Genomic DNA, 27,102 nt, shown 5'->3' with positions numbered 1-27,102 from the left:
AGGATTAGAACTCAATTCTTTCTGAATCCATGGACAGCTTTCTAACCACTATACCACTAATTATATGACCTGAGACACACCATTTAACTGATCAGTACCTCAGTTTTCTCATTTGTAAAATGAGGAAATTAGACTACATCACATCTAAAATTCCTTCCAGATGTAGCTTTGATGATAATCTATGACATGAGGTATATATGTATACATATATATATATGCATAATATATCTATACTAACCTATATACATATATAATGCTTTGCAAACTTTAATCAACTATGCAGAATGTCCTTTTTATTGTATTTACTTATTTTTTAATAATAGCTTTTTATTTTCAAAACATATGCAGTTTTCAACATTCACCCTTGAAAAGCTTTTTGTTTCAAATTTTTCTTTCTCCTTTCCCCCACCTTCTCCCCAGATAGCAAGTAATCTAATATATGTTAAACATGTGGAATTCTATTATACCTGTTTCCACATTTATCATACTGCACAAGAAAAATCATATCAAAAAGAAAAAAAAGAGAAAAGACTAAAAAAAAAGCAACAACAAAAATGTTGAAAATACTATGTGGTGATTCACATTCAGCCTCCACAGGAGTCTTTTTGGATGTAGATGACATTCTCCATCACAAGTCTATTGGAATTGGACTAAATCATCTCATTGTTGAAATGAACCATGTCCATCAGAGTTGATCATCTCATTATCTTGTTGTTGCTGTGTACAATGTTCTCTTGGTTCTACTAACTTTAGTTAACATTAGTTCATGTAGGTATCTTCAGGCCTTTCTAAAATCATCCTGCAGATTGTATCCTATAGAACAATAATATTCAATAACATTCACATATCATAATTTATTTAGCCATTCCCCAACTGATGGGCATCCACTCAGTTTCAAGTTCCTTGTGACTACAAAAAGGACTGCTACAAACATTTTTGCACATGTAGTTTTTTTTCCCTTTTTTATGATCTCTTTGGTATACAGACCCAGTTGAGACACTGCTGGATTAAAGGATATTCATAGTTTGATAGCGTTTTGGTATGCAGAATGTTTTAAAAGTCTCAGTATGATTTTAAGCTATTAAAGTTTAAAAGTGAATTTTGGGGATAAACTTTTGGAATAATCTAAATAAATTTAAACTATGGATATAATATAGTTTCTTCACATATTTCTTCCTGCTTTCAAATATATGAAGCAGCTATTATGTTGAAAACATAAATTAATTTAAAAGATTATTGTATTCATATACACAACACTTAATTTTTTAAATTAGAGGATATTAATAGTTTACTTACCTTCCTTTAGGGTTCCTTAAAATCTTTTAGAGTTATATGGGATCCCCATGCTTAGGTTGGGATCTTCTGTATTATTTGAATTTTGATAAACCTAATCTCATGAAAATATGATTTAAAAAGCCAATCTCTGTTTCTTTATAGGTATACCTGTGCCAGTTACAGAAGCTGTAATAGTCAAGCCTCCAAAGCCAGGGGAAACAGGTATTATTGGCAGCAATAACATTAAAAGTTACATTACCCTAAATCAAACTTGGAACAGTTCTATCATTAACTACTATTTGCATTCATCTACCCCATATACCACATTCTGGGACTATTCCATTAATTTCAATAATGAGAAAACAGGATGTTGACAAACTTCTTATTAAGAAAAGCTATTCTACAAGAGGTCACATGTGGAAAATTCTTTGATCCTATGCTTTAGAAATGTGGGCAACTGTAAAACAAGGATTGAGAGAATCTCAAGTCAGAGGATGTGGCTTTTATCTCATTAACTGATTTTGGGTAAATTCCTTAACATTTCTGGGTCTCAGTTTACTCAGTTGAGAAAGGAGTTTCTTCATCTATCAATTGAGATGAGATAGCTTTTGAAGTATGTTCTAGTTTGAAATATGCAATTTCTATATAGTACTCTTGGACTTTGCCTCTGTTACAAATCTTAATTATTCTAATTTCATTAAGAGTTCTGACACTAGAAATTCTCCTTGCCTAGAAGTATATCATTTCCCCAGATTTGACTTCATTTTTCTTAATGGAAGTCTTTTATCCAGGGGGTGATTTAATGCTCATCATTATCATTATCAACATTATTCTCTTAATTGGCATTTGAAATTTATATGTAGAATAAATCCACAAACAACAGTAAGATAGCTTAATAAAATAATAAGAATTAAGAAAACCTGTGGGACAGATCAAATGTTCACAATTCTAAGAGGAATTCAAAAGAGGACAAACCCTTCCCCAGTACATTAAATGGGATTCCTGTGACAATTTTAGTCACACGGGATTGTAACTGACATCATGAAGCCATTAAAATAGGTAGCCTGTGATCAATCAAGATTCCTTGCTGACTGCTTTCATTCTTTGCTCAAGGACGGATATTAGTAATTCTTTTAAGTTACCTAAATTTTGTTTTTCCATTTTGAATTCTTTTAAGACACATTTAGCTTACACTGAACCTTCATCTACTTGTAGTTCTAATATGGGTGTACAGGAAAGAGTAGCACCTCTGATATAAGGGGTTGCTGAGTCATTTTCTGGGCTGCTCATCTACCTTTGGTATCTACCTTTCACCTAACTCTCCCCTGTGGCTCCAAGAAGCAGTAACTATAGTGGCTACAATCAAGTAAAATTGTCTGGGCAAATGGATTAAAACAGGTTGAGGGTTTATTGACAGGCCTCAGACTTGTAGATGAGTTAGAGGATTTGTCTACTACAAACATATGAAGAATTCCCCTCACAGAATGGGAGTGAATAAGCCGATTTTATTCTCTTACTCTCTTCCTTCCTCTCTCTCTCCTTCCCTCCCTCCCTTCCTCCTTTCCTCCCTTCCTTCCTCCCTCCCTCCGTTCCTCCCTTCCTCCCTCCCTCCCTCCCTCCCTCCCTCCCTTCTCTCTCTCTCTCTCTCTTTCTCTCTCTCTCTCTCTCTCTCTCTCTCTCTCTTACACACAAACTATTTTTTTTTAAACTCCATTTATAAAGTGGATCTTTATATGCTGAAGATCATTTCCTCGTGGACTTCCATGTAGTCCCACAGGGAAATAAGTTGAGAATTGTGGGATAGAATGGGCACTGGATTTCAAGTCAGAGGAGATTGGTTTAATTCCTAGTTCTGTCACTCAAAACATTATATGACCTTAGACAGGTTTCTTAAATTCTATGTCCTTGAGTTTCCTTATCTATAAAATAAGAATGTTGGAGTACATTAGCAGTTCTTGACATGGGGTCTCTGGGTGTCTGTGAACTTGAATGGGAAGACTATATATTTACTTCAAAATCATTGGTTTCCTTTGTAATTCTATAGATTTATTTTATACATTTAAAAACAATTCAGAGAAGGAGTCTGGCTTCACCAGACCATGGTCAAAGAGTCCATGACATAAGCAAAAACATTAAGAACACTGAATGAAATGATTATGGTCCCATTCAACTCTCAGTGCTATTAATTAAATGGATGGCAATCTAATAATAATACTATATATATCCAAGTAATTCTCTGTCTCAGGATCATATAACAGTACAGAATTTGGCAGCTTTTAATTAACCTGGGCCTTCTTCCTTCCTCCCCTCCCTACTATCACACACACTGATTGTTTTTCTTAGTATTTATACAATCAGTACTTTCTCTTATTTAACACTGGAATCTGTTAGAATTTTCTCCAATATTTTTTTCTAAGTGTTTACTGTGACTGGCTGAAATGAGTAAAAACTTTACAGTTGGGAATAAGATACTGTCATCTAATAATAATTATAATAAGTCCAGTTCAAGGTCAAGGCTTTGGAAGAGGAAATCATGCCTTAATTGATCAAATCAATCCATTTTAAAATTTTAGAAAATGATTTTCATTCAAAATAAGGAAACACTGTACACAGCTGCATTGTCTTCAAGCAAAAATGCAAAATATTTCTTTTCTTTTTTCAGTATTGTGAAATGGGTCTATTGCTCTCAGGTATATCTTCTCCATATTTACTCTGAAGTATTATTTATCCAACCTAGTTGAGTATTTTGAGGATATCTTCAATGACTAGAAGTTACAGATGTCACAGTTTTGTTGTTTATATAATGTTGCTCCAAAATACCAATGGGTGACCACTTAATCCACTGTGCTAATCATGACACTTGATCATTCAATCTACTGTGCTAATTATGGCACATCTAATAAGCATTTCTTCAATAATGATATTCCTATATACATTTCAAAAATGACCATGCACATTCTACAAATTCACAGAGGAAATTTAGTTACACTTAGATGATTTATTAGGAAATATTCCAAAAACCATATTTGTAATTACTAAGGAGTCTTTTGTGATACAACTGTCTTCACTTACTACAAATATAATTTTGTTATAAAGATAATTTTGTTTAAACTATCAAATCAGTCTTACCTGACTCCAGTAAGGATAATAATTTGATCTGTTGCTACTCTGATGTTCTCTACAGAGGCTCCTGCTGCATATGTTCCATCTGAATGCCCAGAAGAGGGGGCTCCTACTCCTGCTTCAGAATGTGTGGTAATATGTCTTAACAATTTGTTAAAAAAATTTCTATATTATTGTATCCAAGGTTCTCTCTCAGTTTTAGTTTTGTTACAACTGTGGTAGTTTGCTTTCTTTAAAAAAATCAAGCTTTATTAAAAGCTGGATATCAAATCTAGTAAATTAAACTTGCTTAGGAACTATTTATATTTAAATTAATGTCAGTATATATAGTATTATAACAGTTTGGAGGATGTCTTTTGTTTTGCTTGTATAGATATATTTTTATCACTTAGCACCTGAAGTGCGGTAATTGCTTAACAAAGATTCTTTCTCCCTTTGTTCTCTTTATTTTTCCTCTTATATGGTATATTCTTCTGGTTCTACTTTTGTAGATCTGCATTATTAGATAAATATCTTCCCAGGTTCATTTTTTATTCTTTATATTAAGAGATTTTAATTTTTATCATACTATACATTAACATCCCGATACTTATTTAGCCATTTCTTTTTTTTTTTAACAGATATATATGTTGTTTCCAGTTTTTTAAATCAATTTTACATAATGTTAAATAAATCTTTGAATAGATAGCTTTTAAAAAATCAAAGTTTTGGGGTATATTTTCAATAATAAAATCATTGGATCAAAGAACATGACTATGCTTATAACTTGTGGCATGAGCTTCCAGATGGAACTCTAAAAGCAATTTTTATGTTTGTAATTCTTTCCTTGAGTTTCGTTGCTTTTAATTATTTTTACTGATTCAGCAGGAATTAGATGATACCTTAAAATTGTTTTATTTAATTCTATTTGATAAGTCATAAGGTTAAATATATTTTTAAAAGAATGCTAACCTAACAATTTGAGTTTTTTCCTTTTATAGTTGTGTATTTCCTTGGATGACTTACACATTGGGAATTATCACTATGATTTCTTAGTTGTCTCATGTTTTTGGGTGGTATTATTATCTGTAATTACCACAAATATTTTTCTCAATTATGTGGAACAGTGACCCTTACTCAAATTAAAATCAGAGACTCTCAAGGTAAAAAAAAAAAAAAAAGCAAAAAAGGGATTTATTATGATCTCATGAAAAAGGACAACTCCCAACAGTCAAGATGTTAGTAGAAAAATGCAAATTGCAAAACACAAAATTGAATATACCCTAAACTGCAGAAGCTCCCACCCCAATCTCTGACCTTTTCTCCCATTGTCTGGAGGAGTCCAGATTTATACTCTAAACATGGAAATTTATCCCAGATACAAAAGGGTGAAATTATTATCTGTAATTACCAAAAAAAAAAAAAAAAAAAAACATTCCATCAAACATAAAAAAAAAGAAAAAACAAAAAAAAAAAAAAAAAAAAAACACACAAAAAAAAAAAAAAAAAAAAAAAAAAAAAAAAAAAACCAAAAAAAAAAAATACATCAAACCCTTAATTCAAATTTCCCTGGAAAACTGCTATACAAGTAGATATTTTTGCATGAAAGAATTCTGGTACCTGAATTCCCAAAGCCAACATCACCTTTAAAAGAAGTACTTAAATGCTGTTTAAGAGGTGGGGGAGAAAAAGAAAGGGAAATTTTCATTCAAGACAATCTATCGGTAGTTTTATAGGTATAATTCAACTTATTATTGCATTCTCAAGGCCACATTCCAATGAGAGGTCTTCACTCAGTTTATGCCATTTATCAATTGATTATTTTCTTTTTTAAAAATTATATTGTTTTGCTAAAAATATTTTTTATTTTCATATAGTCAATCACATCTATTGTATCCCTAATAGGTTTCTTCTATTTGTCAAATTTTAAAATATCTCCTCTCCATAATTTAGATAAATACTTTATTCTATGTTTAAAAAATATTTTGCAGAAGTTTTTTTTCATGTTTAAGTCATTCATTCAAAAGGAAATTTTGGGGAGCAAGTTGTAAGATAATCTAAATAACTTTCACAAAATATTACCAACTAATTTTCTGAATGAAATTTGTTTAGTTTTTTTTTTTTTTTTTTGCTTTTATGGTCCATTATTTAAAAATACAAATGCCTAAGTCTATCATTTTGTTGATAATTGTATTATCTTAAATCATTCGAATATTCCTTGTCAATTTCATTTCTCCACTGCTATAATATATTAAAATGACTAATTGAAAAAATGTTTCATTTAATCAGAATTTTTAACTATTAAAGAAATATTTCAAAATGGAAATTGCATTTTTATATAATATGGGAAACTAAAACATACTGCAAAGTTAGGATGATATGTTTCAAAGTACAAAAGATGTTCAAACAGTAAAAATATTTGACTATTTAAAATGAACTATTGAAATTATTAAAAGTTAGTTTTGGAATTATGAAGATCTGTCTTCAAAACTAATGAATCCTTTAATAATGAGGCTGTGTACTTTTTATACAGTCCAGTCCTTAGATGAAAGAGGTATCTAACTTGTTATCAATGCCTATCTACAAAGTCTTTCCTAATTGTAGTGCCTGCCAAAGCCTGTGTTCTGCTAGTCTCTGAGAATTTGGAATATTATCACACAGTGAAGGAAATCACAGAAGGACTTAAGTAGAAGAAAGACATATCTTTTTAGTTTTCATATTATCTTATTACTATCTGAATGAAAGATAGAAATGTGGATCATGTACATTTGTATATATTCATTTTGGTTTTATTTTATTTTTGAATTCCCCTGATCAAGCAGATATTTTGTGAATTTTCAATTGTTTGAAGGAAATTTGTGTGGTAGATCTTAGGCAAGCATATATTCCCTCAAATAATCTCCAGGCCCTATGACTAGTGAAATTTGTTTAAGTGAAAAACATCTTTGAAATCAATTAACAAGATCCTCTGTGCGACTCCATAATGGCAAAAGAGACCTGATTCATATAATATTTTAGAAGCAACTTTTTGATTACATTAAAATTGGATATATCATTTATACTTCCCAATTTGTATAATTTAATACATTAAATAGAATGAAATTTGTCTCTACTCTATTTAGTTCTCTTTGGGTAACAACTGAAAAATTGAAGAAGGATAACTTAGACTCCAAAAAACCTGATTTCAAGATATAGTGGGGGAAATTGCCAGTTTTTAGATAACCTGGTAACCCCAGTTTTGTCACAACTCCTATGTGAGTTTAGGCAAATCTCTTAATTTCTTTATGTTTTAGCTAATTCATTTATAAAATAAGGTCTTAGAGACATTTAAGCTTTTATCCAACACTTCACCTATTATCCTATGATCTGTAAAGTTTACTATTTGGAAACCATCATATTTCTGCTTCTGGAAATATATTATTGTAAAAGTAAGTTTTCTCAAGAGATAGTTGGACACCATTAGTTTATAATTTTATTTCAAATCTACTCATTATTTAGGTGTCAAAATGTTGTGACAAAAAGTGATGTAGAATTAGCAATTACTAGGTGATTCTGAAAACAAAAACAAGCATTTTCAAAAATTCAGGCTAGAGATGATTGACTAATTCTGGGCAATTATAACTCTAAAGCTACCTTAGATTCAGTCAATATTCATTATTCTACAATAACTGGGCTATTACTTTTAGTAAATCATTAATTGATAATATTATAAAAGTTTTTAAATTAGAGAAATGATCTCAGTTACATTTTTACTTTTGATTTGTATTTTGCATATTTGCATTTTTATTAGCACATCATCCTTTCTACCTCCTTGTCCCTCAACTGTATGTGTCATTATATCCAATCAGTTCTCAAGTTTTATTCTACTTACACAATATCTTTCTATCCCTTTTTCTCTACTCATATAACCCTAGGCTTTGATCACTTTTAAAATAATTGCCTCCCAAGTGTCTTTCCTGCCTGTAGTTTCTGTCCTCTTCAATTCATTATCTACTTACCTGGCAAACTGAAATCCATAGAAAATCCATACAAAAATCACATCACTCTCTCAGTACTACTAAGATCTTTTATATTGATCCTTATTGTTCCTAAGATAAAATATAACATGCTCATTCTGCCATTCTGATCTAATTTCAAATTCTTCTTCTTCATATATTCTTTGTTATAGTCAAATTTACTGTTCTCTGGTCTGTGCATATGACATTTATTCTCCTTCCTCTGCCCTTCTATAATTTTCCAATTTTGGAACATTCTCTTTTCTCATCTTCACCTCACAGAATCATTAGGCTCTTTCAAAGTGCAGCTCATGTTCTACTTCCTGCAAGAGGCCTTAATAAAATCAGATATCTATAAAATTCTTTACAAACCTTAAACACCATATATAGGTTACTAGTTATTATCCTTTTACCTAGAGTATTCCTTCCCTTTTAAAATTATATTGTCTTATATTCTACATAGTTTACATTTTTTTCTTTTTGCATATCTTCTATCCTCTATTTAAATTCCTTGAGGACAGAGATTATTTTTTTTTGTATCCCTAGAGTTTACCTCAATGCCTTGTACATTGCTTTGTAAAATAACATAATATAATTTTTGCTTTAGAAGTTGAAATAATTTCTACTTTTACTTTTTTTTTTATTAACAGCCAGAATATATGGAACCTACATTTACTTGTTACCAATATGTATGTATCAATAAGGAATGGGTGTTATTCAACCTATCAAGCAATTGCCCAAAGGACACAACCATACCTGACTGTGGTTTTCGAGGAATGCCTGTTCAAGTAAACAATGACACCTGCTGTCCTGAATGGGAATGTCCTTGTACGTTTGGATAAGGTGTTCAGAAGTTGACATGTTTCCCTCTAAATACGGAAAGCATGATCCTAACCATTAACAACAATGGTATCAGAAAAAAAAAATTAGAAGTTAAAGGACACAATTATGGGATTAATTTTTATTTTTAGAAATGATTCATTGAAGAGATATGAAAAGATACCTTTTCCCACTTCTTTGCAGAAGTACAAGGTTTATAAATGTAGAAAATTGCAAAGATATTTGGATTTTTTCAGTGTTTTGGTTTGCTTTGCTGATTTTTCTCTTCCCTTTTTTAAAACAAAACAAAACAAAACCTAGTCTTTATTACATGAGGAAAAGGAGGAAGAGTGAGACAGGATAACTTTATGTGATGTTAAAAAAAAAGCATGTCAATAACATTTATTAAAAAAAAATAAGAATAATTTGGTGGCAGCTAGGTGGTGCAGTGGATAGAGCACCAGCCTTGAGATCAGGAGGACCTGAGTTCAAATGTGACCTCAGACACTTAATACTTCCCAGCTGTGTGACCCTGTACAAGTCACAACCCCAACTGCCTCAGCAAAAAATAAATAAAATAAAATAATTCACTAACAGACATTTCAAAGTTGTGAGACCTTTAATAATGTGTTCAAAATAGGAATTGAAATAGATAATGTTTTACCCCTTTTTAGGAAGAACCATTCCCCCCCTTCAGTATAACAAAAGAAATTTTCATGTAAACTTTTTTATACTTAAGTAAGCTATGGAATTTTATTAAGTTCTGGGAAATTTAACAATTTTTGATGATGGGTTTAATGTGAAGAATGGGCTTTGAACTTTGTACATATAAAAGCAAATACAACTGGCACTATTGTGACATTTTAAAATTATTTTTTCTAACCTCATGTAAAGTCTTTTTAATATTCATTTAAATTTTTTTGAGCTCCAAATTTTTTCCTTCCCTTCTACTTGAGAAGGCAAACAACTTTATATAAGTTATATAGATACACACACACACACACACACACATATATATATAATGTATATATATATATGTTGTCAGAGAAAATTTTTCCTTATTAGTTATGTTGTGAAAGAAAACAGCAAAAAACCTCAAGAAAAAAATTAAAAAGAGGTATGCTCCAATTTGCATTCAGACTCCACCTTCTCTGAAGGTGGTTAGCATTTTTCATCAATAAGTTCTTCATAATTGTCTTAAATCATTGTATTTCTTAGAATAGCTAAGTTATTCAGAACTGATCATTGTATAATATTGCTGTTATCTGTACAATCTTCTGGTTTTATTCACTTCACTTTGCATGAGGTAATAGAAGTCTTCCTAGATTTTTCTGAAAGCATATTCCTTATCATTTCTTTTAGCATAGTACGATTCCATCACAATTATATACCACAATTTGTTGAGCTATTCTCCAAATAATTGGCTTCCATGATTTCCAGTTCTTTGCCACTAGAAAAAGATCCTTCATAAATATTTTTGCACATATAAGCCTTTTCCTTTAAAAAAATCTTTTTGATGATATTTGTAGTAGTGTTATTCCTTAGTTAAAAGGTATGCACAATTTTGTAGTTTTTGGACTTTAAAACTAAAAATCATTTTTTAGAAAAATTGAATCAGTTTCCATTCTGCTAACAGTGTATCGATGTTATGTGACATGTTTTTAAAAAGTATTTTTTTCAAAGACTTAAAAATGTTTTTATAGCTTTTTAATTTTCTAAATACATTCAAGGATAGTTTTCAACATTTATCTTTGCAAAAACTTGTCTTCCAAATTTTCCCCCATCCTCCCTCTCTCTCCCCCAGATAGAAAGCAATCCAATATGGATTAAACTTGTGCCATTTTTCTAAACGTACTTCCATATTCACATGGAATTTGATTAATGTCTTTTGTTTTCACATCTACAAGATTTTCCTCTGCACCCCGATCCAAAGAGTCATCCTTAATAGCATTTTTTCAAAGAAGAAAAAAACCAATCAAACCTATGAAGCTATCAAAAAAAATAATTTGACACATGAAATATTTCATACCAATGACTCCTCTATTTCTGAAACGGAAAGAGAAGACCTGTCTTCTCATATTTTTCCTTTTGGATCACATTTGCTTTTTGTAATTAGATTAGGTTAATATCTTTAAACTAAAATTTGAGACTTCTATTTTAAACATAACTTTTAATTTTTTTATTGGTTAACTCTTATTAAAATTATTTTAGGATTTTTTTTTAATTTGTACTTTTGGGGAAATAGCTAAAAGCATAAAGAGTTTAAGCTAAGTTTAATGACTAACTTAAACTTTTTTATTTTTTAGGTCGATGTTCAATGTTGTCAGAACTAAGCATTATTACATTTGATGGAAATAGTGCAGCACTCTATAGTATGGCTTCCTACATTCTAGTTCAGATTCCTGGGGAAATCATAATTGCCCATATTGAGAAATGCCCAAATCATGTAAGTTACTGTTTACTTTATGTCTTTTTTCTTTGTTTTATTGATGTTTTTATTGCAACCACAGTTATTTTCTAATATATTAATTTCAATTGAATTCTTTTGGATAAAAAAAACCAAAGCAAAACCAACTAAAATCAGCTATTTAGTGCAGTACATGCAGCATTCTTAAGTCAATGTCCTTGAGATTTCTGCAGAGAGAAAGGAAATATGCTTTATTATTTGTTCATTAGGACTAATATCAATATAGTTATATTTTTAAAAATAAGTTTTTTTTTAATTTTTCAAAATACATGCAAAGGCAGTTTCAACATTCATCTTTGCAAAACCTTGTGTTCCAAACTTTTCTCCCTCCTACACCACCTTCCCCCTTCCTTAGACAGCAAGTAATTCAATATAGGTTAAACATGCAATTATTCTAAACATATTTCCATGTTTATCATGCTGCACAAGAAAAAGCAGACCAAAAGGTATAAAAAGAGAAAGCAAAAGACAAGCTAGCAAATAATAACAACAAAAAGTGAAAATACTATATTGTGATCCACATTCAGCCCCCATAATCCTCCCTTTAGATGCAGATGGCTTTCTCCATCACAAGTCTATTGGAATCAGCCTGAATCACTTCATTGTTGAAAAAAACCAAGTACATCACAGTTGATCAGTATATAATATTGTTGTTGCTGGTTTTTCTTGGTTCTATATAATATCTTTTTTAAAAAATAGAACTTCAATTAGAATATTCTCTAATTTCAGAAAAACTGAGAATTAGAGGAATTTCAAGAGATTATATAAACAAACACTTTACTTTTGGGGGGGTTATTTTACTCCTAAGCAATTAAATGTAAGTGACCTTAGATGCATTTGATTTTAATGGAAAAACAGTGGTTTAGTAATATATTATTTTTGACAATATATTTTTGTATTTTTTCAGATTGGAAATTCAAAAAGAAAGCTAGTGAGTGTTATTTAAATTTTTTATGTATTCTTCTTACAGACATTATTGTATATTAAATCATAAAGTTCCAATTTTTTGTCTCTCTCCAAAAAGGTTTCACCTGCGAAGACATCAGATCTTTGCTTCAAGAAATTAAATATAACATCACTGACATATAATGTGCTTATCAACCGTTTAAAAAGAAAGGTAAGGACATAATAATTAATGAATGGCAATAGGAATATTCCTATAGCTAATGATATAATATAATTATATCAAAGTAATAAGGAAGGTAATGAATAAAATTCACAATTTTTTCCAGGTAAGGGACTATACTATTGTAAACTTCTGTGCTGCTAAGGTGTCTAATTTGTTCATGACCAACTCAGCAGTGTCAATTAACATTTTCTTCCATTTATGACTCATTTTAAAATAGATTATTTCAATAAAAGTGTGAAGTAGGTACAACAGTGTTCCACTCCACCCCCTCCTCCCTGCCTTTTTAATCAAGACTTTAACATGCAAAAATATTGAATTTCAATATTTCAGTGTACACAACCATCCAGTGGAATATAAAGTACAGCTAGGTGGCACAATAGATGGAGTGCCAGGCCTGGAATCAAGAAGACATCCTGGATTCAAACCTGACCTCAAACACTTTTTTTCTGTGTGACTCTGAACAGATCACTAATCCTGTTTGCCTCAGTTTCCTCATCTATAAAATGAAGCAGAGAAGGAAATGGCAAATTACTCTAGTATCCTAGCCAACAAAACTCCAAATGACATACAAAGAGTAGCATAAGATGGAAATGACTGAAAAAACATTTAGAATGTAAGCTCCATGATGGTAAAATTTTATGGATGGATTTTATTTAATCTTTATATTTTGTCTAGTTTCTCAAAAAAGTTCTATATGTGTAACTACTCCTTATTAAATATCTTTTGGATGGAGTAAAATGGCAATAATTAAAATTTAGCAGGAAATATATTTAAAAAATGAAAACAAAACTTTTTTCATCATTGAACTTTCCTAGGGTAAGATGAAAGAGTGAGATGCTTAGAGTTGGAAAGAATTTAAGAAATCTTTTGATCCAGACTTTGCCCAATGTGGTGTTCTTGTTCTTTAAAATACAATAATGGTTCTCTCTGGGAGCAGGTTTTTCGGGGAGGTTTCCTGGAGGTAGCCTTAGTTTCAGTTAAAAGTAATAATCATCCAAATGCAGCCACATGCTAAAAGTTCAGATCTTTTATTGTGTCCTTCAATATTAGCTTTTCTTAGAGGCCTATCTCTCTGCTTGGTTCTAAGAGCTCTTGCAGCTTTGTCCTTTGCTTCTACCTCTGCTTTCTTCAGCCTCCAGCCAGCACAAAGGTAGAAGATGGAATGAATCTCTCTTGCCTCAGAGAGAGGGCTTTTCTCTGAACTGATGACGCTCCCCTCTCAATCTTTTCAGCAGAAATCCCGACTGAGTCAGCTTCTTATATATCATCTCCCAAAGGTTTATTCCTCCCCTGCGAGGGAGGGATTAAGGGAGGTGTGAATTCACAAAATTACAAAGTTAACTTTGTGATCTCCCATACTCGTGAACTCCAATGAGTACTTAAATACTTATTGCTTATATGAGCTCTCTAAAGGTGTGAACACAAGCATTGTTTCTATCAGTTGTACTTAGTACCTTGTTTCTTCTGGCCCATAATATCTCCTTGTAAGATCAGATCAATCTTACTGAACTCATTAAATGCTAAATTAGATAATTATTTTCTCTATCAACTCTAATGACTTAACAATTTGTAAAGATTCCAACAGCCCAAGTCAGACATTTTGCGTTTTATGTCTTTAGTACTCAGGTACTAGCCTCCTCTCTCAATTCTTTTATTCATGTAGTTGATTTTTTTATATTTATGAATATTACTTTAAATTTCTTCTTATTAACTTCAATATATCATTCATGCCATTGTTCTATAGTTGAGGCCCTTTGAGATACTCTTAAGTATTCATATTAGTAATTGTGTCACACTTACCTTTCTAGACTTCTTACACCTAACTCCCACCCCTCTCCTCCTCAGGTATTCTGAACTCTATTGACACTGACCTCCTTGCTATTGTTATTTGAATAAAAAACTCCATCTCTTTACTCTGAGCTCAAATTACTTTCTCAATCCCTGTAATGCTTTCCCTCTATTGATTATTTTCAAATTATTTTATTGATACATAGTTGTTTGTACGATGTCTTTTCCCATTAAATTGTGAATTCCTTAAGAGAAAGGTCTTTTTTCTTTTTCTTTTTTTTCATGGAGGGGCTTGACTTTTTCTGTATCCCCAGTTTTTAGCACAGTGTCTGGCATATAGTAGGTGCTTGGTAAATACTTGTCAAACAACATTTATTCCTTCATAGGCATAATTAAATTATATTCTACAGAACTGAACCATGAACACATATCCAAATCATTTTCCTAAAGACCTATCTCTGGGACTGGGACTGATAATAGTTTATTAATATCTTAATACATTTTATGGTCTGTTGGTTGTTTCACATATGTGCACATCTAGTCCCCATCTATTCATTACTAAACAAAGATGTAATGATAAACTTTCAAAAGCCTTGATGAAAAATGCCTTTCTATGCCTATGGTATTTCCTTGATTTATTAAAACTAACATGGCATTTTTAGTTAGTTAGAAGAGTATTGAATTTAGAAGCAGATAGACTGGGTTCAAATCCCATATGTTTCTTACTTTTTGAGTTTCCCTAGGCAAAGAATTTGGCTCTATTTTTTTTATTCATAAACTAAGGAGGCAGGACTAGGTGGTATTTGAAGTTTATTCTAGCTCTAAATCTAATGATTTAGAATGAATGAATCTAGAAGGTACCCAAACACAATTTGCATATCATTATAGCATCATTTGTTCTTAATAAACCCTTGCTTGCTCTTGGTGATCTCTTCTCCTTCTGTAAGAATTTACTTGGTGAGGATTAGATTCTTTCTTAGTATTTTGTTTTGTAAAGGTAATAACAAGCTATATACATATATATATATATATATATATATATATCATAGAAACTATTCCATAATTCAGACTGCTTACTGTTTGTATCTTTCATTTTTAGTATATCTCTATTCATACATAAACGTATGAATAAACCTTTGGAGCTCCCTATAATTTTAGGGTTAAAAGAAATTTTAGAACTTTTGTGTTTCATGATTCTTGCTCAGACAAAGTAAGCCCATCTGGCTATGATATCACAATTGATCATTGTTGATACTTAGAAACCAGGTTTTCAGACTTTTTATTCAGTTTCTTTTCTATTATACCACAATACCTTTTTAAGTATCTAACAGAGGCTGATCATTGATTATGTTTTCCATTTTAGGTCAACAGCAACTTCATAGAAAAAGAAACTATAAAATTCAGAAAGAAATAATTCTATCTTCCCTTTCATTTCATTGAAGATATTCATGTTCATATTCACAAAGAGTTACAGCTCCAGAGGCAGAAGAATATAGTGGAAAGCATGCTAGATTTTGAGTCAGCATTATTATATAGGCTCAAGTCCCATATTTGACACTTATTAGCTATTTGACCATTGACAAATTGTTTACCTTTTTTGAACCTCATTTTCCCCCTTTAATAGGGTTGATAGCAATACTTGTATGCCCTACCAAACAGGATTATTGAGAGGATCAAAGTCATATACGTAAAGCAATAAAATAGAGCATCATATAAATGACACCTCTTAAAACAATAGGAGATAATAAAGCCTTCAAGAGAAGATTAAAAAAAAACAAAAATATAACTGCATGTAACAGAAGAAAACAGAGTTTTAAGAAGATAAAAGTAATTTATAAATAAAATCCTGAAAATAACTGGGGGAATAAATTCAAACAAATCAAAAAATCTTTTAAGGTATGAGACATATTATAAGATAATGGAATTTGATCTAGTTATCCACACACCAAAAAAATGTGGATCAAGAATGCCTATTATCTAAACCAGCATGTATTTCTTTGATAAACTCTGCAAATGAACTATGAGATGCATCTAGCTTGAACAGGAAGACAAGAAGGACTTAGATTGTTTTTGGAAAATAGCAAAAAAATTTTTTTTTATAATGTCAGGTTTCTGGAGATGGGGAGGCTCATCTTTTAATGTCAAATATCTTCTGATGTTGCAAAATGTTGTAAGGAATCATGGAACTACTAGAAACCAAAGATGAATTTCAAAGATGATTAATAATATGAAGAAAATAATATGGATTACTCTGATTTTAACTGATATGTGTATAACAAGTTTCATTTATTAATAAGTTATTTTGGAAATGTTTTAGGTAGAAGTGGATTCTATCATTGAACCATTACCTTTCTCAGAGAATGGCCTTTCTATTGAGGATACTGGCGCTATGTATGTTGTTACCACTCCAGGAGGATTTAGAATTCGATGGGCTCATATTACAGGAATTATAGACATTCACTATGATTTTTCATCAATTGCTAATCACAGCACAGAAGGACTTTGTGGTGAGACTTGCTTCTAAAATCTAAATATTTTCAAAATATTCTTTTGTTTTACTGAAGTTACATTCATTATGCTGTGCTCTCATTATTTCTGATCACTTCCCTTTCTCCATGTCTATATATTATAAGCTCCTTGAGTCCAAGGATTATGTTTATTTTGGCTTAGTCTTGATCATGTGGCATACAGAACTCCTTAGATATTAGATATGAATTTCATAAATTGAGTTAAATACTGACCCTATGCCCTGATTTTCTGATTTTAAAAGTGATAATTTACCCTTCTGTTTGACCATGGGAAAGTCTTTCGAACTTCAAGTGTCCCCAAATCATTCAGTTCACCTGTAAGTTTAAAAAAAAATGTTGCCTATTTGTATTAAAGGAAGAAATTTCCATATTAAGATTTCCTCATACCAATGAAATCATAAATGTAGACCAAATAAGGAGGCAGGGAAATAAAGTGAAAAAAGTGACTCTGTGGTCAGAGGACTTGGATTCAAACCCCAATTCTTCCTTCCCTTCCTTCTCCCTCCTCTTCCTTCTCCTTCCTCCTTTTCCTGCTCCTCCTCTTCTGCCAACTCCTCTTCCTCCTTCTTGTCTTTCTCCTCTTTCTTTTTCTCCTCCTTTTCCTTTTCTCTTCTTCTTCCTCCTCCTCCTTCTTCTCTTTCTTTTTCTCCTCTTACTCTTCCTCCTCTGTTTTCTGTTCTACTTTTTGTTTTTGTTCCTCTACTTCTCCTTCTCCTTTTTTTTCCCTGAGGCAATTAGGGTTAAGTGACTTGCCCAGGGTCACACAACTAGGAAGTGTTAAATGCCTGAGATTAGATTTGACTTCAGGTCCTCCTGACTTCAGGACTGGATCTCTATCCACTATGTCACCTAGCTGCCCCTCCTTCTCCTCTTTCTCTTTCTCCTCTTCCTTTTCCTTCCTTCTTTTTTTCCTACTTTTCCTTTTCATCTTCTTCCTCCTCCTCCCTCTTCTCCTTCTGCTCCTTTTTTCCCCTCTACCTCCTTCCTCTGAACAGAACTAGAAGTAACTTGGAGGCCATTTAATCCAACCCTCTTCATTATAGAGTAAGAAACTAAGACCCAAAGAAACTAAATGTCCTGCCTTAGAGGACACAGGTAGTAAAAGTCAGAGGTGATAATCTGTATATGGGTATTTTCTAGATAATTGAAACTTATCATTTGTAATGACAGAGTTATTTTCTTTCCATAAGCCAGGATTTTCATTGCCACTATTTTAAGTGCTAAAATTACCTTTTTTCCCCCTTTGCTTCTTACTTTATATTTTTCAGGCTCCTGGAGATTTTAAGACCTTTTAAGTGTTCCTTCATCCTGAAGCCATGTTCATCTTATTAAACCAATCTTTTTCAAAATCACATATTAAAGTGAACCAGTTGTCTTCATGTCCTTTATGACTCAGCTATCTTCATGACCTTTTTTCTTGTGAATTTTTTTCCAGTAAATGTGATGCCCTCTTTTTAGGTGTTTGCAATGATGACCCAAATGATGATCTAAGGATGCAAAATGGCACCATAATCACAAATATGGATGATATTGGATTGTTTATTGAAAGCTGGGAACTTGACAAATTATTTGATGTTACAACCAGAAGACCTATTAGAAATTGTACTGAAGATGATTGCAGTCACTGTGTAGAGTTGTTAAGGAAAACAGCTTTCATTCCATGCCATAAAAAAGTAAGTACATTAAAAAATAATAATAATAAAATGCCACAGGTGAGAATAAAAACTAATATATTCATTTTTAGGTGCTGATTTCCTATGGTAGGAAGGATCTCATCTAAAATCCAGTCAATCAATGAGAGTTTATTAAGCACCAACTATGTGCTAGGCACTGTGCTAAGCACTGGGGATACCAAGAAAGGTGAAAAATAAAAAGCAAAAACAAGTAGTCCCTGATCTCAAAGAGTTTGCAGTGAATGGGGTGATATAAGGGCTTTTTGGATAAAATAAGATTTTAGCTGAAACTTGAAAGAAGTTAGGGAGGTTAGGAGGCAGAAATGAGGAGGGAGATTGTTTCTGGCAAAAGAAATAATATGGACAAAGAAGAAAACAGGACACAGGGGAAACATCGGGGATCCTCACTATTAGTCCATGAGATTAGAATGAAAATTCATCAAAGAGAACAGAAAAAGAGTCATCAGATGGGAGGGAACCAGAAAAAAATATGTAAAGAGAGAATCAAGTATAATTAAGTTAATCAAGGGTAATTAACAACAGTGTCAAAGGCTCCTGAGAGATCAAGAAGGTTGAAGATTGAGAAAAGACCATTAGATTTTGCAATTAAGAGAACAACGGTAATTTTGGAGAAAGCAATTTTAATTATATTAAGAGGGTGGAAGTCAGATTTCAAAGAGTTTAGAAGAGAATGAGAGAAAAGGAAATGGAGGCCTTAAATCAGCCACAAAAAAGGAGGAGAGATGTGGAAAAATAGAAGAATGGATGGATCCAGTGAGAGTTTTGAAGATGGGGAATACATGAATATGTTTTATAGTCTAATTGGATAGGAGAGAAGGAAGAGTGATAGAAAATGAAATCTATTACAGAAAACAAAAAGAGATGAAATCACTTGTGAACATAGAAGGGTTTGCATTGGCAAGGAAAAAGGCCACTCTTACTATAAAACAGAAGTGAGGGAAAAGATAGTGGCAGAAGTTATCCAATTCATTTAATTCATTTACTGCTAGGACTAGAATAGTGACCTTTTTGCATTCATCTCTATTTTTGTCAGGAAGACATCTAAACTATTTCAGAGAATCTGTTAAGTTATAAAGTAGATGTTCTTCACCTGAGATTAAGAAGAAAGTTCTATGAATAGATTTTAAGGGTCACATGAACTCAGATGGAAAAGGTTTTACCTTTAATTTCATTGAGTCCTTTCACTGAAATTTAGAATTTTTTTCAATTATAAATGAAAGAAATTATTTTGAGGAGTCCATAGGTTTCATCACTGGGGTCAAAGGGATCTATAACATGTATAAAAAAAAATTGAGAAATCTTGGTATAAAGGAAATTGATTCATTAGTATAGAGAATTCCCAGGAAAGAAAACTCCCTCTACTGATGCAGGTCAGTACCATCCACAAGTTATTGTCTTAGTGGGCTGCCTAAAAACAATGATAGGGGAAATGACTTGCTTTCTTTACACAGTCAACATATTTCAGAGGAAAGATTTGATTCTGTATCATTCTGACTTCAAGGCCAGCTCAATATCTACTAGGTCATGACACCATTAAAAGTGAGTTATTCATCTCTTTTGATTGTTGCTGTTCAGTTATTTTTCATTCATGTCTGATTATGACTTCATTTGGGGTTTTTGGACAAAGATAGGCTTTGCAATTTTCTTTTCCCTCTCATTTTAAAGATGAGGAAACTGAGGCACAAAAAGGTTAAGTGACTTGCCTAGAGTTACATAGCTTATGTCTGAGATCAAATTTGAATTCAGAAAGTTGAGTTGTCCTGACTCCACACTCTAGACTCACTCTATCCATTGTTCTACCTAGCTGCTCAATCCCCTTTGATAGCCCATCCTAAAACTTAAGGTGATTAAGAATTTAATATTTTTCTTAAGGAATTTAGAACATGATGCATTATAGTATCATAGATAAGAGTCTCAGGATCAGGAAGATCTGGCTTCTAGTCCTGCATTTGGCACATAGTAGGTATGTAATTGTGGTCGCATTACTTAAACTCTCAGGACTTCAAGCAACTTTTTTCAAACAATTCTGTAATAAATTAAATTGAAGAGTTACTGATCTATTTTGGTAGATGGGATTGCCTTTCTTGGAGTTATGTACATTAATAAAATAACAAATTGGATCTAAAATCAAAATCAAAGTCCAGAAAAAAAAATCCAAAATAAGCTTGGGCAGTTCATGTCCTTGCAGTCTGTAGATGATTAACAGTTCTAGAAGAAGGTCCCTATTACTCCATTTGTATGGTAAGCTAACAGATAAACTCAAAGGAAATAAGGGTAGCCCAGCATGAAAAGACGTGAATAGATTGCATTTTGCATCATTGAAATAAATCTCTTCAATCAGATGATGGATCCATTGCATTTAGGAATTTTGAACAGGGCTAATGTTTAATTTCTCCACCACTACTCCTATCATATCCCTCTCTCATGTTTAATTTACTAAATTTTCTGTTTCTAACTTCTTGAATTTACAGGAATCATATATGCACCAACAGCAAATTCCATCTTAAAAGTAGCAAGGTTAAAGAGTAATTACAAAAGAATTTAACACCTAGAAATCAAATGAAAGAATATAGGAAGTGAAACCAAAAAGACCATCAAATATAGACTAAGGGAAAAATGGATCTTGAAGGAGGAATAACTGGATATGGAAAAATGAAATGATGGAAATACTATGCTAGGAAATAGAAGAAAAGTAGAAAAGGGTTTAAAAGGAGACAAGCTAAGTTGTCAGATTTTAATTTTTATCTAGATTAAATGAGGTGCTTTGTAGGTGCTGAAATGGATAAAAACATAATTATACTCACACATGACAAAGTTACACAATTTATTCACAAACATTTTTGAAGAACATTTCATAACAAAGTTTAATTAGTGATACCATGTTTTGTAAAGCATGCTTTAAGAGATATCATAGCTGATCATAATCTAAATTAGTGTCTAGAGAAGAAAGAACTAGAAAAATGGCAGTATCATAAAGTATCATTTTAACAATCTCTTTCCTGACATGATCAAGAAATTATGTGAAATGACATAGGCAATAGATATCTTACCCAGTATGTGTTTTCTATGATCATAAATCAAAGACATAAATAAAAGACTGAAACTTGTAACTTAATGTTTACAAGTATCTGATTACCTGTTTGAGTCTGTGATGCTTCAGTGGGGGAAAAGATCCTAAATCTTTTTTTTTATTATTTTCTTGGCATGGACCCTTTAGGCAGTCTGGTAAAACATATGACCTATTTCTCAGAATAATATTTTTAAATGCACACATTACAGAAGAAACCAATTATAGAGAAATATAGTTATTAAAACATTAAGAAAAAATAAGTTCATGGACTCCAGTTTTAGAGCCTTTGAACTAAGCAAACTGATAATGAATTTTTACTTTGAATATATATGTATAATTCAAAACAACCCCAGGACTATTAGAGACTACCTTTCAACTAAAGCATCTCTCTTCTCCCCCTGTTTTCAACCCCCATCTCTAGGTATTGCCAGAGGAATTTTGTGAGAAGATGTGGATCAACTATACATATTTTTGGAAGTATGAGTGTGATGTATTGTCTGCGTATGTAGCTTTGTGCAATAAATATGATATCTGCATTGAGTGGAGAGCATCAGATTACTGTTGTAAGTAACCAGAACAGATGATAATTCTACAAACATACAGTAGTCCCATAGAAATGCTTTTTTGAATTGAGTGATGCTTTATATTTCTAAAATATCATTCCCATTTTAGCATAAAGATTTAAAAGAACTTTTAAAAAGTTCTGTTTTGTAATACCACTACTACATATGTATCCAAAAAGAGATTAAAAAACAAAAAGAAAAAAGTCCTATATTCACAAAAGTATTTATAGCAGCTCTTTTCTGGGGGTAAATAATTAAAAATTGAGGGGATGCCCATCAATTGGAGAATAGCTGAACAAATTGTGGTATGTGATTGTGGTGTAATATTATTGTTCTATATGAAATTATGAGCAGGATGCTCTCAGAAAAACCTGAGAAGACTTTCATGAGCTGATGCAAAGTGAAATGTACTGTGTGCAAAATAACAGCAATATTATTAGATGATCCCTATGAATGACTTAGCAATTCTTCACAATACAATGATACAAGACAACTCTGAAGGACTTATAATGAAATTATAAACCAAACAGATAAAGAACATACGCTGTCTGGATACAGATTAAAGCATACTTTTCTTTCTTTCTTTTAACTTTGCTAATCTTAAGGGTTTTTTCTTTCTTTTTTTTTTTTGATCTATGTTTTAATTCACCATATGACTATTATAGAAATATTTTGCATGACTATACATGATAAGCTATATTGAATTGCTTGCCTTCTCAATTAGAAGGAGGAAGGAAGTGAATATAAAACTCCAAGTTTTAAAAAAATAAATGTTAAAATTGTTTTTATATGTAACTGGGGGAAAAGAAACTACTAAATAGAAAAGTAAAAAAGAAACCTGACTTTGTCAATTTGTTCTTTTTAGCAAAAAGTCTAAAACATTTTAGCAATGGATATATTCAGTCTAAGTTCTCTGGTGATGGTTATTTTTTTCTTTTAAAATAGAATATTTAATCTTAACAGTACTTGCAATGATATTCTTTCTCACCTGGCTAAAAAATGCATGTAATCCTTTTTTTTCATTTTAAAAATTATTTTTATTATTCCTCTTCAGAGCCACTGGAGCAGCCAGACCCCTGTGGAGAAGTCTGAGGAGGGAGGATGGATGGAAAAACAGGTGGCCATCCATCTCCCATATCTCGCTTCTTCCATCATGGGCCAACCCCCTCAGTCACTCCCCATCTCCCCTGGCCTGCTCCCTTCACCACTTTCTCCTCTCCTTCCTTTCTTCCTCCACCTGCCTTTCTTTTCTTTTTTTTTTAAACACAAGAGGAAATTAAGATTCAGAGGGTAAATGACTTTCCCATGATTCTACTGGAAGTAATCATCCAGAGCTGGATATTTCAAATATGCCTACTCTTGACCATATTTAGCAGTCTATAAAACCTTTATGTCCTGCAAGATGCAAATTACACAGAAGCTATACTTTAAATTCCTGATATTCAAATTTTATTTAAACAAAAAAAAACATGAAACATCAAGCAAAACATGAAACATCAAGCAAAAACATGAAAAGCTAAGAATGAGTTCTATTTCTTTTTCAACTGCCACAGAGCTTAGCTTAGGGCTGGAAATGGATGCTCAATACATATTTGGTGATTAATTTTTTGTGATGCCTCAATTTAATACTAGAGAATATATTTCAATTTCAGTACTTCAAGGATTTGTGATTTCCTTAATATAGATATTCTCTCCAATGATGCAGATTGCAACTCCTCTATGACTAAAAAATGATGATATTCAGAAATTACTATGGGTAAAAAAATATATATATATAGCATTATCATGTCAGTGCCTCTAAACTTAGCTAAACCTTTCTCAGTTGGCTAGACTTGTCAAAAGTTGCACTCCATTGACATATTCTTCAACTGCTCAGGCAGGGTCAGCTCTGTGCTATGATAAAACATTGAAGATAGGCTTTAGTAAAGGAATACCAGTTAATAATAAAAATGATTATGATAATAGTAATAATAGCAAGTATTTATATAGTGCTTTATCATTTGTATTTTATAGGTATTATCATACTTGAACCTCACAATAACCTTATTGTCATCATCCCTATTGAAAAAAATGATGAAACTGAGATTGAGAAGTTCAGTGATTTGCTACAATCACTATGTGTCATAGTTGAGACTTGGACTATAATTCTGCTTGAGATAAAGATAGGTCTCTATCATTGTAGAAATTCTGTCAAACTCAAATAAATTAGTGGCCACTAATTTATATTGGGCCTCATACTGGCTTAATTTTAAAATGTAATGTTACCTCTAATTTATGGGATTTTTACTTATTTTATTAAATATTTCCAAATTATATTTTTATTGTAATGAGTTTATTTATTTTTAATACACATTGCTTTATGAATCATGTTGGGAGAGAAAAATCAGAGCAAAAGGGAAAAATCATGGGAGAGATAAAAAAAACAGAAAAAAGAAGTAATCATAGCATATGTTGATTTCCATGCAGTCTCCTTAATTCTTTTTCTATATGCAAATAATATTTTCTTTCCAAAGTCTGTTGGGATTGCTTTGGATCAGTGAACTACTGAGAAAAACCAAGTCTTTCATAATTGATCCTCACATATTCTTGTTTTTATTGTATACAATGTATTCCTGATTCAGTTTGTTTTGCTCAGTATCAGTTCATGTAAATCTTTCTAAGCCTTTCTGTAATCAGTTTGTTGTGCATTTTTAAAAGAACAATAATATTCCATTACTTTAATGCATCACAACTTGTCCAGCCATTCCCCAATTTATGGGAATCCACTCCTTTTCCAATTCTTTACTACAACAAAAAGAGCTGCTACAAGCATTTTTGTACATGTGGGTCCTATTCCCTCCTTTATGATTTCCTTGGGATACAGAGTCAATAATGGCAGTGCTGGGTCAAATGTTATACACAATTTTATAGCCCTTTAGGCATAACTCCAAATTGCTTTCCAAAATGGCTTTAACATTTCACAACTCTGCCAATAATGTAGTAGTGTCCCAGTTTTCCCATATCCCCTCTAACAATTATCAACTTTTTCTGTCAATTTAGCCAAGTTGAGAAGTGTGAAGTTGCACCTTAGAGTTGTTTTAATTTGCATTTCTCTAATCCAAAGTGATTTAGAGCATTTTTTAAATTAACTATAAATGGTTTCAATTTCATCATCTGAAAATTGTTTGTTCATATCCTTTCATCATTAATCAATTAAGGAATGACTTGTATTCTTATAAATTTGATACAATTCTTTATATACTTTAGAAATGAGATCTTTATTAGAAATATAGGTTGTAAAGATTTTCCCCCCAGTTTTGTATTTCCTTTTAATCTTGTTTCTGTTGGTTTTGTTTGTGCAAAAACTTTTTTAATTTAATGTAATCAGAGTTGTCCATTTTGCCTTTCCTAATGTTCTCTAGTTCTTTTTTGGTCATAAATTTCCCCCCTTCTCTAAAGATATGATAGGTAAATTATCCTTTGTTCACCTAATTTGTTTATGGTATCCTGCTTTATAACCAATTCGTGTATCCATTTTGACCTTTTTTTTTTGGGTATGGGGTGTGAAATGTAGGTCTATTTTCCAAGTTTGACATATTATTTTCCAGTTTTCCCAGCAGTTTTTGTGAAATAGTTGAGTTTTTATTCCAGAAGCTATTTATCAAATTTGGCAATTTATCAAATACTAGATTGCTATAGAACTTGATTATTGTATTGTGTGTATCTAATCTATTCCACTGATCCAGCATTCAATTTCTTAGCCAGTACTAAATGGTTTTAATTACGGCTGCTTTATAATATAGTTTTAGGTTTGGTACTGCTAAGTCACCATCCTATGTATTTTTTTTCTCGTTAATTCCCTCGATATTCTTGACCTTTTGTTCGTCCAGATGAATTTTGTTATTATTTTCTTGCAGTTTGATTGGTATGGCACTGAATAAATAGACCAATCAATGCAGAATTGTCATTTTATTATATTAGCTCGGTCTTGCCATGAACAATTGATATTTTCCAATTGTTTAGATCTGATTTTATTTGTGTGAGAAGTGTTTTGTAATTGGGTTCATATTGTTTTTGGATTTATTTTGGCTGGTAGACCCTCAAGTATTTTATTTTGTCTACTGTAATTTTAAATGAAATTTCTCTTTCTATCTCTTGCTGATGGGTTTTGTCAGTAATATATAGAAATGCTTTGCTTGGATTTATTTTATATCCTGCAACTTTGCCAAAGCTGTGAATTGTTTCGGTAGGTTTTTGGTTGAATTTTTAGGATCTTCTAAGTAGATCATCATATCATCTGCAAAGAGTGATAGTTTTCTTTCCTCATTGCCTATTCTAATTCCTTTAATTTCTTTTTCTTTTTTTATTGCTAAAGCCAACTTTCTAATACAATGCTGAATAATAGTGGTGATATGGACATCCTTATTTCACTCTGGTGTTATTGGGAATGCATACAGCGTTTTTCCATTACAAATAATGCTTACTGTTGGTTTTAGATATAGTGCTTATTATTTTAAGGAAAACTCCTTTTATCCTTATGCTCTCCAGTGTTTTTAGTAGGAATAGATGCTGTATTTTATCAAAAGCTTTTTCTGCATCTAATGAGATTATCATGTGATTTCTGTTGGTTTTATTATTGATATGATCAATTGTGGTAATAGTTTTCCTGTTATTGAATCTGCCCTGAATTTCT

The 27,102-nt window shown here is 31.7% G+C and overlaps 1 protein-coding gene across 1 annotated transcript in view; it reads left to right on the top strand.

Moving 5' to 3' along the window:
- The window catches only part of OTOGL (otogelin like), a 194,616-nt gene that overhangs the window by 132,049 nt on the left and 35,465 nt on the right, over nucleotides 1–27,102 (top strand). Inside the window, exons 33-41 of the mRNA XM_031940155.1 lie at nucleotides 1,438–1,497; nucleotides 4,460–4,530; nucleotides 9,023–9,200; nucleotides 11,498–11,637; nucleotides 12,566–12,589; nucleotides 12,683–12,775; nucleotides 16,893–17,082; nucleotides 18,562–18,776; nucleotides 22,289–22,430. Of these exons, the coding sequence (XP_031796015.1) occupies nucleotides 1,438–1,497; nucleotides 4,460–4,530; nucleotides 9,023–9,200; nucleotides 11,498–11,637; nucleotides 12,566–12,589; nucleotides 12,683–12,775; nucleotides 16,893–17,082; nucleotides 18,562–18,776; nucleotides 22,289–22,430 (1,113 nt within the window). The remainder of the gene's footprint in view (nucleotides 1–1,437; nucleotides 1,498–4,459; nucleotides 4,531–9,022; nucleotides 9,201–11,497; nucleotides 11,638–12,565; nucleotides 12,590–12,682; nucleotides 12,776–16,892; nucleotides 17,083–18,561; nucleotides 18,777–22,288; nucleotides 22,431–27,102) is intronic.

Source organism: Sarcophilus harrisii, chromosome 5, assembly GCF_902635505.1.
Source record: "Sarcophilus harrisii chromosome 5, mSarHar1.11, whole genome shotgun sequence".
In the NCBI taxonomy this organism is placed as follows: domain Eukaryota; kingdom Metazoa; phylum Chordata; class Mammalia; order Dasyuromorphia; family Dasyuridae; genus Sarcophilus; species Sarcophilus harrisii.
The sequence above is the reverse complement of the archived record's forward strand: the minus strand, read 5'-3'. Positions and strand labels throughout refer to the sequence as shown.